Source organism: Gallinula chloropus (assembly GCF_964237585.1).
Source record: "Gallinula chloropus genome assembly, chromosome: 5".
Lineage (NCBI taxonomy): Eukaryota > Metazoa > Chordata > Aves > Gruiformes > Rallidae > Gallinula > Gallinula chloropus.
Window position 1 is genome coordinate 39,759,826 of NC_140090.1, and position 15,515 is coordinate 39,775,340.

At 38.9% G+C, this 15,515-nt stretch overlaps 1 protein-coding gene across 2 annotated transcripts; it reads left to right on the forward strand.

Moving 5' to 3' along the window:
* The first annotated feature begins 518 nt into the window (after positions 1-518).
* Positions 519-8,133, forward strand: LOC311192345 (asparagine synthetase domain-containing protein 1-like). 2 transcript variants are annotated; one of them, XM_084264805.1, is made up of 5 exons: positions 519-594; positions 2,330-2,383; positions 2,932-3,007; positions 3,514-3,613; positions 4,842-4,909. In XM_084264805.1, exons 1-4 carry the CDS (start codon positions 520-522, stop codon positions 3,582-3,584), a joined length of 276 nt encoding a protein of 91 aa, XP_084120931.1. In that variant the 5' UTR covers position 519; the 3' UTR covers positions 3,585-3,613; positions 4,842-4,909. The 2 variants fall into 2 exon arrangements, with proteins under 2 accessions (XP_084120931.1, XP_084120930.1); XM_084264804.1 differs by lacking the exons at positions 519-594; positions 2,330-2,383 and adding exons at positions 6,717-6,898; positions 7,804-8,133 and having other exon boundaries at positions 2,995-3,007; positions 3,514-5,088.
* Positions 8,134-15,515: the final 7,382 nt, after the last annotated feature.

Below are 15,515 nucleotides of genomic sequence, written 5' to 3' on the forward strand. Positions count from 1 at the left end.
CACTATGTAATTCCTGTGCTCACTGGAAGACCTTTTGTATTTCCTCTGGAGGGCCCTCTCCGAAACAGCTTGTGCACAGGTACTTCGGAGCAGGCTGCCTGACCAGCCCCGGGCTGCCAGCCCCCTCTCCGAGCAGCCTTCTCACCTCAGCCTGGCCAGCGCTCTTGCGAACAAGGTGCAGCTCACCGGGGCACACAACTCCCGGGAAGCCTCACGGCCCACTCGGCCAGCGGGCCAGTGCCAGGAGGGGCGGACCCCTTTATCCGCTACCGCCAACGGCACCTCCGGCAGGTGCGACGGCGACGGCCCCACCCGCCCCGCCCGCTCGCGCCTAGCAGGCCGCGCGTGCTCAGTTACGCCGGCTGGTTAGCGCCACGCTTGGCCCTACCGCACGCATGCGCTGGCTGCTCCTCCTGCGCCGTCTGCGCATGCGCCGCGGTAGTTCCCGGCGCTCGCTGGAGGTGGCGTGAGTTGGGCTGTTGTCGCTGTCGCTGCGTTCGCGCGTGTTGTCTCGGGGGGATGTCGGGCCGCCCGTCGCGGCAGGAGGAAGGGGAGAGTACGAAGCTGCGGCACAAAGAGGAGCTGAGCCGGAGGGTAAGCTGAGGTGGGCTGCTGCTGGGAGGAGGGAGAGAGGGCCGCAATGCGGCTAGCGGTGGCGCCGGAGGCCGCGTTCCCTGTCGTGTCGTCGTTCCCCCCGCGTATCTCCAGCATCGTGAGGCGGGCTGAGGCGCGTTCAGGGCCGTGCTGCTGGGGGGGGGGGGGAAGAGGGGGTGGGGGGCGGTTGCCTTGCAAAGCCTGTAACTACGGGTGTGATGAGCATGAAGAGGGCGAGTCCTGCCAGGAGGCTGGAGCGCCTCTGGTGCGGGGTTTTCGTTGTAGGGCTCTTAGGAAAGCCGCTGCGGCGCCTGCCTGTCGGCGTCACTGTTAGCCCTCTCGTCAGATTGTTTTTCTGGCTCTTACTGCTCCAAGATGAGCTTGAAATGTCAGGTAAGTCGCAGTGAGATTTTTCTCTGTAGTATCTATTTCAGCTGTACCTGTTCAGAAAGTGCCAAGGGATTTCAGTCATGGTGGCAAGCACACCTCGTAAATCTGCTCTGTTTTCTGTGGTGCCAGTAGCTTTATTTATTATGGAATCTGTCAGGTCCTTTGGAACTGCTTTCCCTCAAAAAATCGCTTTCTTTTCATGTGGTTGTATTGTATAAAGTCAATTATAATTTTGATTGTTTGGGAAGCCCTAAAACTAGGACATAACACTATCACTGTTGGAATTTACAACAATGGTTCCATGGCTCTTAATAGGCTGCCCAGGGGGGTTGTGGAATCTCCTTCTCTGGAGATATTTAGGACCTGTCTGGATGCTTATCTATGAGACCTGTCCTAGAGAACCTGCTTTGGCAGGGGGGTTGGACCTGATGATCTCTCAAGGTCCCTTCCAACTGCTACAATTCTATGATTCTGTGAATTTCTGTTATGCTTTAGTGGCTGGTATAGCATGTACCAAAAGGCTAAATTGCTTTTTTATTTCTGGGAGTTGTAAATATTGATGTAGCTGCTGGAAAAGCCGTCTTTTCTGTATGCCGTGTTCACCATGGCTAAGTGAGCTTTCTGTCAGCTTTGAATGTTACACCAGTTCCAGGAAGACAAAGGAAGAATAAAGAAAACCATATTGTTTCTTTCTAACAGAGAGCATTAAGTGCCTGCTGACCAGCTTTAGTTCTTTTTGTTGTCTTTTTTGACAGTCCTGTTTATTGCTCTTTATTATTGACAGCTGTCATCATATAAGAAAACAGGACTACTTGCCAGCTCTGCCTGTGCAGTCAGACAGAGCAATGAATTCTACTAAGGAACTTTATGAAAAATTCGAGCAGTAGAAAGGCTTCCATGGCTCTTAATACAGTTTTGGGGATTTTATTGGTTTTGGATTTATTTGAATCTGGAGAATACATGCAGTTATAAAGTGTATTGTAGGCAGTAGGCTAAATTTTGTTTTCTGAAGTTACTTGGTATTTTATGAGTTGCTTGCATGTTTTCTTCGGGGGGAAAAATGTGATCTCTGATTATAAATAACTAGAGTTACTCTGGCTTCCCAGTAGTGATTGCTTTCAAGGTTAGGAGAAATACCAATCCATGCATCACCTGTTTCTAGAGTGGCTATTTAGCATTTAATTTTATATTTGTTTCCACTGTGTCTTCAGTGATGCATTCACAGAACAGCAGCTACATATGTGTGTAGCTGCCTTAAAATATCAGTAAAAATGTTCACCATCAGGATTATAAAACAGTGGTTTATTTTTAGTTACTAAATTGAAGTCCATCTTTTGCCTTCCAGATTAAAGAGCAGAAAGTTGTAGTTGATGAACTTTCTAATTTGAAGAAGAACCGGGTAAGTATTTACAAATTTTCTTTTGACTGTTTCATTTTAGCCTCAGAGAAATAAGCATAGAGACAAGGAGGGGGTGTGGAAATATAGAGCATGCTGTCTTTAATTTGCTTAATACAGATTTTAGTACGGATGTGGTCTGACGTTCTTGGAATAATTTGTCTTTCCAATTATTTGATTATATACACTTGTCCAGTGTAACACAATATATTGTTGGGAGATTTTGCCTCTTTATGTTTCATCCAAGTTATTGCATTAAGATGTTTGAATTGATCAGAAGACTGCACGAGGTCACTTTTCCTGTCTATGTGTTTCAAGATAGAATGTGATCCCTCGTGTATGAGAAAACGAGAAATGCAGAATAGTCATGGGTTGATCATGAGCATGTTTTTCATGGTATGGCATCAAAATACCAGTGATGTCAGGGCAGGTCTTACCCTTCTAGCATAAAAGTGAAGGGATATCTCAGTGAACCTGCATCAGCATCTGCTGCAGCATGGTTGCCAGAGTTTGTTGCTTTGACTTAATGCAGCATTGGTTTTGTTTTACAGAAAGTTTATAGGCAACAACCCAATAGCAACATATTCTTCCTTGTAGACCGAACAGAAACGCTATCTCAATGCAAAAGTAAGTCTGCAGTCTTAAAGTTGATGAAACAGCTAAATATGTAAAAGCTGCATTTGTAGTTAATGATTTCAAAGGTGCATTAAAATTAAATACTGCCACTTGTCTATCAGATGCAATTTTCTGGGATGAACAATTGCTACTCTCATTTTCTTTCCTTTGATTTAATAGTGTTGACCTTTTAATTGACTGTTCGCTTTTCTTCTTGTTACAAATGTGTAAATCACATTGATTACATAGGCAACAGTTGTTCATCCCCTTTATGGTACTTAAGAGTTTGATTTTTTGGGGAGAAAAAAAAATCATAATCTTAGTATAATTAAGAGGAATAAGTAACAGTTAGCTATATTTGTGTTACATCAATACTATATCACTTTTGTTACTAAGCTTTTCATGTTTCTCTCTTGAACAAGCATCTGGAGTTACTCATTTCTTAGATATACTCTTAAACTTGTCTACTCAAACTTAGTTTATGAAAATGATTATTCCTGTCTTTTTCTCTTACACAGATACATTAGATGAATTAAAGAAGGCACATCAGGAGATGGAAAATTCAGAAAAGACTAAAATGAAGAAATAGTCCATAAGAATTCAAAGTCACGATGTGTGGTATTTGTTGCATTGTTACCTTGCGTAGCCAGCATGCTATTCGTGATTTCTTTAACGAAGACATACTCTGCCATCTTGGGAAAAGAGGACCAGACAGCAGTCAGCAGTTGATAAAAACTGCCTCTGACCTCTCTTATGAATGTCTGTTTTCTGCCCATGTACTTCACTTGAGGGGACTGATGACTCCTCAGCCTCTGGAAGATGCCAGTAACAATGTGTTTCTTTGGAATGGAGAAATATTCAGTGGAGTGCATGTAGGAGATCTAGAGAATGACACAGAAGTAATGTTTCGTCATCTTGGATTATGCAGTAGTGAAGGAGACATTCTGTCACTCTTTTCATCACTTCGGGGTCCATGGTCTTTTATTTATTACCAAGCATCTAGAGACAGTTTATGGTTTGGTAGAGATTATTTTGGTCGTCGTAGCTTGCTTTGGCAGTTCAATAATGAGGTTGACAGTGCTTTCAGTCTCACATCTGTAAGTGTTTGTTCTGAATCAGGTAATCAATGGCAAGAAGTCCCAGCATCTGGAATTTTCAAAATTGATCTCAAAGGTTGTGCAGCAACTAAGTCTTTGTCTTTAACGTTGTTTCCATGGAAGTACAGCTGCACAGAGAAAGCAGTAGAAGAAATATTCGTTAATGTTCTGGACCAAGTTTCAAAAGACTTACCAAATCACATACCTCTTGTGATGAATGAGTCAAAACTGTGTCTCAGAGCACCAGTTATCCCCTTAAATAAAACAATTTCTGAAGCTTCTGGTCAATGTGCAGGCACTAATACTAGCAACATAACCCATATGGTTTCTGTAAAAACTCTTGAAGGATTTCTTGCAGAAGAACACAAGAAAAAAATAGTCCATCAGTTTATTGATGTTTTAAATGAAGCGGTGAAGAGACGGGTTTTATCTCTCTTTAGACATCAAGATCAGAAAACAAGAGAAAATCCAAGCATGTCTAATAGGAAAGCATATGTTGCGGTGCTCTTTTCTGGTGGCATTGATTCTATGGTTATTGCAGCCCTTGCTGATAAACATGTGCCCTTGGAGGAACCAATTGATCTTCTCAATGTAGCTTTCATCAGAAAAGAACAAGCTAAACAAAAGGGTGCCACTAAAAAACATACCAGCCGTGAAGTACACTTTGAATTGCTTTGTCCTCAAGAAAGTTACAAAGATCTTGATACTAAAAGTGATGCTCATTTATCTTGCTTTGATGTTCCGGACAGGATCACAGGTAGGGCAGGACTGAAAGAATTAGAAGCCATCAACCCTTCAAGAACCTGGAACTTTGTGGAAATTAATGTTGTACCAGAGGAATTGAAAAAAATGAGACAACAACGTATTAATCACTTAATTTACCCACTGGATACAGTCTTGGATGACAGCATTGGCTGTGCAATTTGGTTTGCTTCCAGAGGAGAGGGTTTTATTAGTCAACACGGAGAACTGAAGCCATATAATAGTTCTGCAAAGGTACTGATTCTTTTCTGCCTTATGCTTGATCTGTGAATGTAAAAACAGTTCTATTGCTTCAGAAATCAGCAGGCATTGTTAAGATTCATAAGCCTTCTGAAATTCAGTGGCAGAATATAGAATAGTTCTGTACTGGTAGTTTTTGTGTAATTCTGGAATCTAAAAGCTGCATTGAGTTCTCTTGTCATGTAATGTGTGTGGCTTCTCAGTAAGCTTGAGTTAGCAGCAGTGCAAGTATGGGAAAAAACGTAAGAACGGTAACTTTCAGTGCTTTAACTCCAGTAGAGGGTAACTGCTATTCAGTCCAAACTGAACAGGTTAACAGACTAAGAGAAACATTAATGAAGTATTAAGTAATAGTGTTTCATGCCAGCATCCCAACTCCTGTAAAAATACTAGTTTCTTATTTAGGCATGGTATTTAGATGACAAAATAGCAAATAAAGATGGCAGAAAAAATGACTACTTGGAATGTTTTATAATAAGAGTTTGATTGCATAGCAGAACTACAAAAAATAATGCTTTCCTTTTTGTAACTTTATTTTCACTTATTATAGTGTTAAGTAAAATATTAGTAACTAGATGATTTTCTTGGGAATTTGATTTTTATTTCTCACTTCACAATTTCCTGATGGTTTACATAGGGAAGAATAAACTGTTTAATTTCAGGAGTTTGCAGCCCGCTGCTGCCTGTGCTTTTTGAGGCTTTTATTATTCTTTTGCTAATTGCTAGATCTTAAGAACAAGAAAACAGAACAACAAAAACTCCAACAAATGTAATAATTTGCTTTAAAACTACTGATGTAGAGCACAGCTGATTAAGATGACTGGTCTACTTAAGGACATGTATCTCAGATTTGCAAAACATACAGATTCATCTTAGGTCCAGAATATGTTCAAATGGCTCATGAATTAATAAAACATAAAGCAAAATTGGCATTTACTCATCAGTCAGTACTGTGCACAGGTTAAAAAATGAGTTGACCACTGTCTGGTGTCAGATTAGTAAAATACACTTGACCGTTGATGTTGAAAGACTTAACTACTGTTGAAATGAATTGCTGTTGAAGGCACAGTAACAGACCAGATGTAGTAGTGTTTTGCTCTTGATAACACTTTCTGTACTTACCATTGAGTAGCTAGAACAGTAGGACAGGTTTATTTTGTGTAATGCAGTTGTTGCTAACCCAGTAGCTGGTATATTAATAGTAATTTGGGTGTGCATGTGACAATTTAGAACCTATGACATCCCACATAACGTGTGACAATAATTTTTTTGATAAAGGCTTAAATTATGTTTATTGTAATAGAAATGAACAAAGATGTTCTTCAAAGATAATGGTGTATTTGTGACGCACACATTATTTTGGTGTTTTTTCCTTGCGTTGGTAGAAATATCTGTATGTACTTTTAGGTCATGTTGTGACCCTACTTCAGGTTTCCCATGGCTTTATTTTGAAATTGTTTCAGGCTTTGCAAATGTGTAAGGCACATCCCACCATGACAGGTAATTTAGCAGATGTGTATTACAGTTGCTCTCCTTACGATATAGTTGAATATTTAAGATCTGGTACGTACTGATAGCATGCATAGATTTTAAGAAATATTTCTTTTCTTCTGTTTTCTTAGGTTGTGCTTACAGGAATTGGAGCAGATGAACAGCTTGCTGGATATTCTCGACATCGTGTTTGCTTCAAAAAAGATGGCTTACAGGGTCTGAATAAAGAACTTGAAATGGAGTTAGATCGCATTTCTTCTAGAAATCTTGGTAGAGATGACAGGATTATTGGTGATCATGGAAAAGAAGCCAGGTATTGTTTTATCATGAAGCAAAACTGGTTCTGCCAGTTAGATTCTGCTTTTAATACTCCAGAAGAAAGCTTGATTGAAACTTCTATGCATTTTATTGTCTCTTAATTTCTGTTGCAGTTTCACTAATGCAGACTGTGTTGTGACACGTTTTCCTTTTTAAAAAGTGATCTGTAGTACTGTGGAAGAATTACTTAAAATCTAGCAACCTCAACCTTGCATTTCCATCTGGATGTTTTAAGAAGTAGCTACAAGGGGTGTTGAAACAGGTGAAATCAAGTTGGGTTTATATTAGATAGGTATTAGGTTTTGTCCAGTAGCAGAGGCCACTCAGGTGCACTAGAGGTCTTTTCATGTGATCTTTGTTCCAGTGTTTTTCCAAATCTGTTTCCTAGTTGCACATTTTGAGATCAACATAAAACAGTGGCAGTGGTGGATGGGCAATGATGTAAATCATGCTTGTGATTTAGATGTGAATGCCAGGACTTCACAGTGTTGTCAGAATTTGTTGTGTAAATAGTTTTGTTTCATAGTTACAGTGTAACTGTAATACTTGGAAGTTATCTTGGCAAGTGTTATTTTAAAATATGTCTTTCTCTTCCATTTTTTCTGATTTTTCTTTCTAATGTTTGAACAAACCAAATATTTCAGATGCCTGAGCTTTTTAAAATTTTTTAAATTTTTGCATTTTTAAAATTTCCAGGCTCCTGAGTTTAAGCATGTTGTATTATGTTTTCTTTATCCAAGACTGTGTAACTGCTTTGGAGTCTTGCCTCCACACTACAACACTAGTATGTAAGGTACAGCTCGAGTTAGGAACTGACACAGGCTCTGAAATCTTTGCATATGTCAAAGGGAAAACATGAAGTTTTTAAATAGTATTTCTGCTTTTGTATCTTTCCTTTAGGTTTCCTTTTCTTGATGAAGATGTTGTTTCATTCCTCAATTCTCTGCCCATCTCAGAAAAAGCTGACTTGACTTTACCTCGAGGGATTGGTGAGAAGCTGATTCTGCGCCTTGCAGCCAAAGAGTTGGGCCTTACAGCCTCGACCATCTTGCCAAAAAGGGCTGTACAATTTGGATCTCGGATTGCAAAACTAGAAAGCAACAGTGAAAAAGCATCTGACACCTGCAGCAGACTGAAGTTATTTTCGGTAGATTAATTTTAAAGCTACGTCTTGAGATGTTGCATTTATCCTGTATGAAAATTGAGTAAATCTTTGGAGTTTTCTTGGAATATTTGGTCTGTTTTGGTTTTTTGTTACACAGTTGGGCATTACTATGGCTCTTGAAAGTAATACATATAGCTGTGTACTTGCATTAGAGACTCAGTGTGAATGCATCCCCAGCAGAGAAGGGAATAGTGGATTCTGAGGAAGAGAGGATAGCGAGAGGTAAGCTTCCTCACCCTTCCAAATCAATGTCAGTGCCATAGAAAGTGTATTGAACCTGTCTTACCTGTCACGTATATTGAGTTCAATACAGCAGATTTTCCTCTGTTGCAGAAGAGGGCTGGTCTTCTGGCTGTGCTATGAGATTATGGTTTTACACGGGGGCAGGCCAGTGAGGAGGTGGCCTGGGTTGCCAGAGCCACAAAGAGCTGAGGATCACAGGCCTCCTTGCTTCCTGGAGATGAGCCCTCCTTGTCCTTCCGTTACTTAAGAAACAGACGCCCTACACACACTGTTGGTGTTTCGGGGCCATCCTGTGCAGCCTCCTAGTGTTGCAGAATGGCTTGAGAAGCAAGGCCATGAGCCTATGGAGCAGTTGTCCAAGCAGTCGCCTGTGTAGCTTAGTAAGACTAGGCCCCACGCCATCTTGGTGAGAACAGAAGGGGCAACAATTGGTCAGCATATTCTTGTGTATCATACAGCATGGTCACAAAATGTGGGAGTAGGAGGTGTGATAAGGATTCAGTGTTCCTGCGACTGAGAAGAAGACATGATTCCCAGGCTGCAAGATGGGTGGAGTATGCAAATGTAACTTTTAATTAAGAGCCAATTAGAATACGACAGGTATAACACATGGTAGGAATAGTATAAAAGGAAGTGTGTGCTTGCAATAAAGTTGAAGTGCTTTATCAATCACATTGATTGGCAGCATTCTTCCCTCTTGTTGTGGCATCCTAGTACTTGGCCAGTTCTGCAGGGCTGATTGGTTGGTAGTCATCAGCCTGAGGGTGCCACTGGTCCTCATGAAAGTGGGAAGCTTCCTTCAGGCTACGCTTTGCCTCTTGTTGCTCCCCTAGTTTGCTTGCTCTTCGATTGACTTTAGCTCTGCTGTTTCTATAGTTGCAAAGCGTCCATTGTGTACTGCAAGGAAGATATCTTTTAAACAAAACAAAGTGACTCTCTAACAAAAAAAAATTCAAAAGGCACTCTAGGTGAGTATGTCGATGCACCTATGGGGTTGAAATAGAAGTATGAATAGACTTCCTTTGAAGAGATGCTTGAGTTAGCTTGTTTTTCTAGTTGTGTTTGAAAGGATTGCAAATTTAATGTTGCAAGAAAAATGGGATACATGCTCTCCAGTGGTTTTGATACCATTGGAGCATAGTACTCGATCTGCTACCTTCCAGGTCTGGTTTTTATGTTTGTCCAAGTAAATAAGGGAAAAATCATACTGGGTAAAAAAGAAGACCATCATACAAAGCATAATAGATCTACTCCTAAAAGTATCTCTGAGGGCGTAAGTAAGTTTTTGAAATAATTTTTCAAGTCTGTCAAGAAATAGTTACTACAAAAATTTAAGTTTCCCACTGCTTCAAAGATCTGGCAGGTTTCTTACCGGTGCTCTGAGGAAAATTGCCTCCATAGTACCTTACCCTGGAATGTTTGCAAAAGTTCTTGCATCATGCTCTGAAGCAAGTGGAGATTGGACCAAGAGAAACATGAGGCTGATGAAATGCAACCATTTTACATTATTTGTTATCTCTGTACTAATGTTGCAGTATTCTTACAAGTTACATGTCACCTAGGACCCTAAGAAAGAGTTGAGCTTTTTATACCTACACAGTTTCTTTTCCAAACTAAGAGGCCTCTGATACTTAAAAGAAATATGAGAAATAATTTTAGAAGGCTTCTGAATAATTTTAGGTAGTAGAAAGAAACAGTCTCATTTTGTGCTGCTAAATTTTTCCATTTATCCAGTTTTTATAGGAAATCATTTTTATGTTCTATAGTAAAGTTGTTACAGTTTTTTGACCAAAGGTTTGGATGAGGGGGACACAACACAATACATCAGGCATTTTAAAATTCTTGATGCATTGAAAAAACACATTCTATAATATTTTAGAACAGCCTAAAGGAATGTTACTTTAGTGTTAATCCTGTCCTTAAGAGCCTTGTTTTCTTGCAAATACTAGTGTAGTTCTTGATTCAGTAATATTTTTTTTTTTTTTTTTTTTTTTTTGTTAGCCACTCAAAATCCTGTATTTTAAAAACTGGAGAATATACTTGAAGAATGCTCAGGCCTGATAAAAGCATACCCTAGAGCTGAATAAGCTGATAAGGCAGCCTACTTGTCTAACCCAGCAGCACAGGAAAACACTAGTGCCTTGTTTGTGAAGTCTGATGAAAGTAAGTCACCAAAATTGCCTACTACCATGTCCTCTAGTTTAGCTGGCTTCAGAAGATGACATAGATACTCCAGAGAACTGCTTGGCCAGCTAAAAAAATGTACATATCCAGATGTGATGGATATGTCCTTGTATTAGTAAGAAGGGCATCAGTTTTTGAGAGAAGGAGCTGGTGAAGTTTGCTGTCAAAATCTTCCATCTGTTGCCAAGGTGCAAATTATCATCCCAGCACTTTTTGTCAACTTCCTCCAGCTTACATCGATACAAAGTTTGTCCAAATTTTGATCAGTATTGATTACGTGGCAGGATTGTGGGCTGTATATACATCCAAAGAGGAATGTGTTGGGCTCTTTGAGCTCTGGTGCTCTGAAAGGAACCTGATACCGATGGGAAAACCCGAACAGATGGAAACTTCATTTAGTTTTTGTTCAGGAGGTGAGTACAAAATGATTCCTATTAAAAAAATACCAGATGTTGCAAGTAGTTTACATGTGGCATTCCAACAAGCTGGGATTATTACTTGAAAAATACAGATCATTGAGTTCATATCATAAGATGATACGAAATACAGTAACACATTCCCAAAAGAGCTCAGCTTCCACTGTGGTAATTCATTGGTTGGATTTTCAAAAGTCCTCAGTACTCTGAAGCACTGTTTGAAAATAACAAGAACTGCAGGATTCTGAATTCCTCAAAATGTATCTCTAAAGACACACCCATTTATCTCTAAAGACACATCCATTATATTTTTTGTAACATTTTATATAGTTTTATTTATATTATTTACCTTGTCTTTATAATTAAGATTTAGAATCAGTTGCTTTGCTGTATAATATATAAGGTGGTGGCAGAGACTGAAGAATCTTCTTTCTGATGTGTAACTAATAATTCCCAATATATTAATAAAAATACTGTCAGGTTATATATGCAACAGCAAAATACATCTGCCAAATAAATTTTTAAAACTGAAGAATAATGCTTACATTTACTGGTATGAACATATTTTCGTGGCAGGCAACAATGGTGCTCTGAAAGGTTTCATTTGATCTGGTGGAGTTTTGTACTCATTCCTGATTTGCAGGTCTAGTTGATAGTTTCACTTACATGATTTTGAAGGAACCTGTGATGAAAATACAAAGATCCAACTAATAATCCAAACAGTGCAGAAATAAACCAGTATGGTTTCTGCAATATGCTGAGAACAGCATGATTTAATTTGAGACTTGGCACTACCACAAGTTGAGCTCCATAAAAAGTGTTTAGGTTTGATGTGTAAATAGGTTCAATGATAAGATCAGCAGAGTCCTGTTAGGATACAATAGCCCATCAGACTGCAGCAGAGGTTACCTCTTCAGCAAAAGCTGCTGAAGAAACGGTTGGAAAAAATTATAGCTATCTGCAGGAATCTGGAGTGGCTCCAGTTAATGCACTCTGGTTCCATTTATAAAAAGTCTTTATCCATATTCTAGTAAAAGAACTGTAACTTTACAGGGTTTTTTTTATAATTCAAATTTGACATCGATAGTTTTATATCTTCTACATATATATTGCAGGGTTTTTATGTTTAAATGATAAAAAGACATCTATTTTGTATATTAAATACTACAATACAGTGTTTTGAGCTGTTGTCATATTGCTATTTCTAAAAAAGAAAAAAACCCACGCCTTTTTATATCTTGTGGAGTTAAAGCTGAAAGAGAACTGCCACTGTTTTGTTCTGGGATTTTGGGGGGGGGGGGTTGTTGGGGTGGTTTCTTACCAAATTTCAAATGTCAACATTATAAGTATGCACAGAATGAGCTTTTTGGCTTGCTTTTTTTTTTTTTTCATAGGGGATCTGAGTTTGATGTTGATACTCCATCAGGAAAGGAGATCTTGTTACAGATCACGATTCCATGAGTATGCTGTAAGAGTATCTGCTGCTAATACTGAACTGAAGAAGCTGGCACAAGATACTTTAATTGTAAGGACAGGATTGCCCTAAAACAACCATGGTCTTTAGGTGGCATTTCTGAGTGGCACAATAGCAGCCTGAGAAATGTCAAGACCTAATGTCTCACCTAGTAAGGTAGAAACTATTCCCCAAGGGACACTTCCCATTAGGTGTGGGATTAATTTGCTGTGGCGTGTGCAAACAATCTGTGTAAAGAGGGAAAGTGCTTTTCAGCATGGAACAAAATCAGAACTGTTTTTCAGCTTCCATGTTTGCTGAACATTGGTAAGGCTTGTGAAGCTGCAATTCTGGTGGTCATTTTATTGATGTAAACAGTTGGGTATTGAGGTCAATAGTCCTTAGAGCTGATCGGCAACCGTTTTCTCATAGGCTGCCTCTCCTGCGTCAGATTGTAAGGCTCACTTGTTTGACATGGATGTGACATGGATGTGCCAGGTAGCCAACATTACCCTGCTCCAGTCCTGGAATTTCGCGGTAAGAAATGGGTTTATAGAGTAATACAGGTACCCTAGCAAAGTCTTCAAAATAATAGATGTCCTTTCTGATTTCAGATTGGCTTTTACTGAACTGAAACTGCTGAGTATCCTATGAGAATAATAAAGAGAAAATTATTCCAGTTTGTGGGGGTTTTTAATAGATGAAACAACACTCGCTATCCAATACTAGAAACGTTCTGTACATGTAGTACAGCTTCTGGCAACATTGAGGGCTGCTGGCTAAATATTTGTGCAGTCATTTATTCTGTACACTGCAGTTAATTTTCTGTAAATAGTGCAAAGTTCTCAAAAAACAACTGAAAAACGTCGTTTGTCAAAATAACAACTTGGGGGGGGTTAATGCTTTAAATACAAGTGTGTGTAAATATTGTTTAAAAAGCAGTATCAAACTAAGGTTTAAATTGTACACAAGTAGAGACTGTGGGGCTGGGGTGGGGAAAGCCCACCTATTTTAACACTGTAAAACTTTAAAATGCCCTATAGGAAGCAGTGGTTGTGTCATTTCATGTAAGAAAACTGCTATAGATGTATTAAATTCGAAGTAAATGTTTTCAATTGTACTAACTGCAATTAATTCAAACGTATTTCATGAAGATAGAACTTCAAGGTGGGGTTATTTTTAGGTTTAAAATCTTATCAATTGTTTAACTGTTACAATTACTGAATATACGTTAAAAACAAGATTACTCTGAAGGTGATCTATGGTGATTACATTCTAGGGGTTTTAATAGTACCCAGAAGATTAACAAGCAGTGAGGGCAAGGTGTGTATGTACTGTGTACATTACAGCAGTATTAGGGCTTCAAGGGCTCTCCAGAGGTGATTTAGTTTGCAGCCTTGTTCTGAGTGAAGAATGAAGTACTTGCAGAGCATTCCGACAGCTATTTTAATATATAACACGCGACGGTTGAGGAATCTGTTCTAATAGCTAACATGCTTCCATACTTGCTTAAAATAGAAAGCTTTTCCTAATAGTTTTAAGCCTGTTCTGTGAGTAAACAAAATACTTTAATCCTTCCTGCAACAAAGAACACTTGAATGCTGGTTTATAATACACTTTAATAGATTTGATTCAGTGTTGATTCAGTGTTATCACCTTGGTTCAGATCTGATTCAGTGTTACCACCTTTGCTGTTTTAGTCAGCATCCTACTGCAGTAAGAAAACCCAACCCTGTTATTCTTGTCTTTATTCCTGTAATAAAGACCAAATTTACGCCTCCCCTAGCACTATATTGTCAATTCATATTAGACCTGATTCCATTAGTCCTACAAACCTACCTCATTATCCCTGGCTGGCATCTTGTATTTGGTAGTCTTTTGCAGTTTTTTAAAAAAACAAACCCAAGATCGTTCTACTTGTAAGTAGGCTTTCAGAAGCATTAGCAGCTACTTTCAAAACAGTATAAGCTGCAGTTTTACCACTTCTTTTTGTGCTTTCAATTTTCAGCCACAAAGATAAAAATATGTACAGAATAGGACAGTGAAACAAACATTCCAAGGCATTGTGTGCTCTGTAATCACAGTTCATCAAAAGGCCATCAGGAACTACTTTCTGAGCACAGATTTTCGACCATGTAATCTGATTTCCTGAGATAGACCAGGAAATTGTCAGGATAGCATTTCTAATTCCCCATTACAAGGCATCTCCGCTTAAATATTTCAAAGTCTTTACTATAGTTACTTGGGCTATTGTTGTCCTGTACTTGTTCTGGAAGAGCTTTAAGTTTTTTAAATAAAAAATTAAAAATTTTGCTGTGTGTGTTCTCAAACACTTAACTGAGAGAAGATAAACGTATTTGTGACCCATTAACTGTATCTGTAGTATGAGGCAAGAAAGTTTCTGTGGTGTTAGAATCAAGCTCTCTGGTCCAAACAACAGTGGTTCGGGGAGACAGGGGACATACTGGAACCACTCCACCCCCAGTTCACAGGAAGAAAAAAAGATTTTGCTCATTGTTAAGTTTCACAAATTCCAGTCTTTTACAGATGTTGAAATCAGTGAGCCAGATGGATAAATGCCATGTTGGGTATGTGATAGTTACATTTATTGAATGTACTTTACCATGAAGACAGACTACTTAATGATACTGATAAATTACTTTACCAAAAGATACTTGTAGTTGAAATTCCATGAAAATGAGACTCTAAAAATGCTATGCAACAAAAGGCTAATACTGTGTAGTCTTCCATTGCTTTCTGTTCAAGGAGCGATCTTAACCTTCTTCCAGAAATTAAGTATTAGGAAAAAGAATGGACATGAAGGATTGTCTTGTCCTCAAGTTAAAAAAAAAAATGTAAAGAAAAATTTAAAAAGCAAATCCCAGTCACTTGCCTGTATTTAAATGGTGGCAATTTTAAACATGTGCATTATGAATTACAAATTTTTTGTCCTCTGAAATATTTTAGGTATTCCAGTAAATACCATTGCAATCGAAAATAATACAAAAATGTATTATACTGATTATCAAAAGGCAGAATCAGATAACCCATCAGACACATCAAAACTCAGAACTTGCATCTGAACAGCTTGCTCACACTGTAATAAGCTTCACTGAGATGTTTATAAAAAAAGAGAAAATTAAAAGGCATT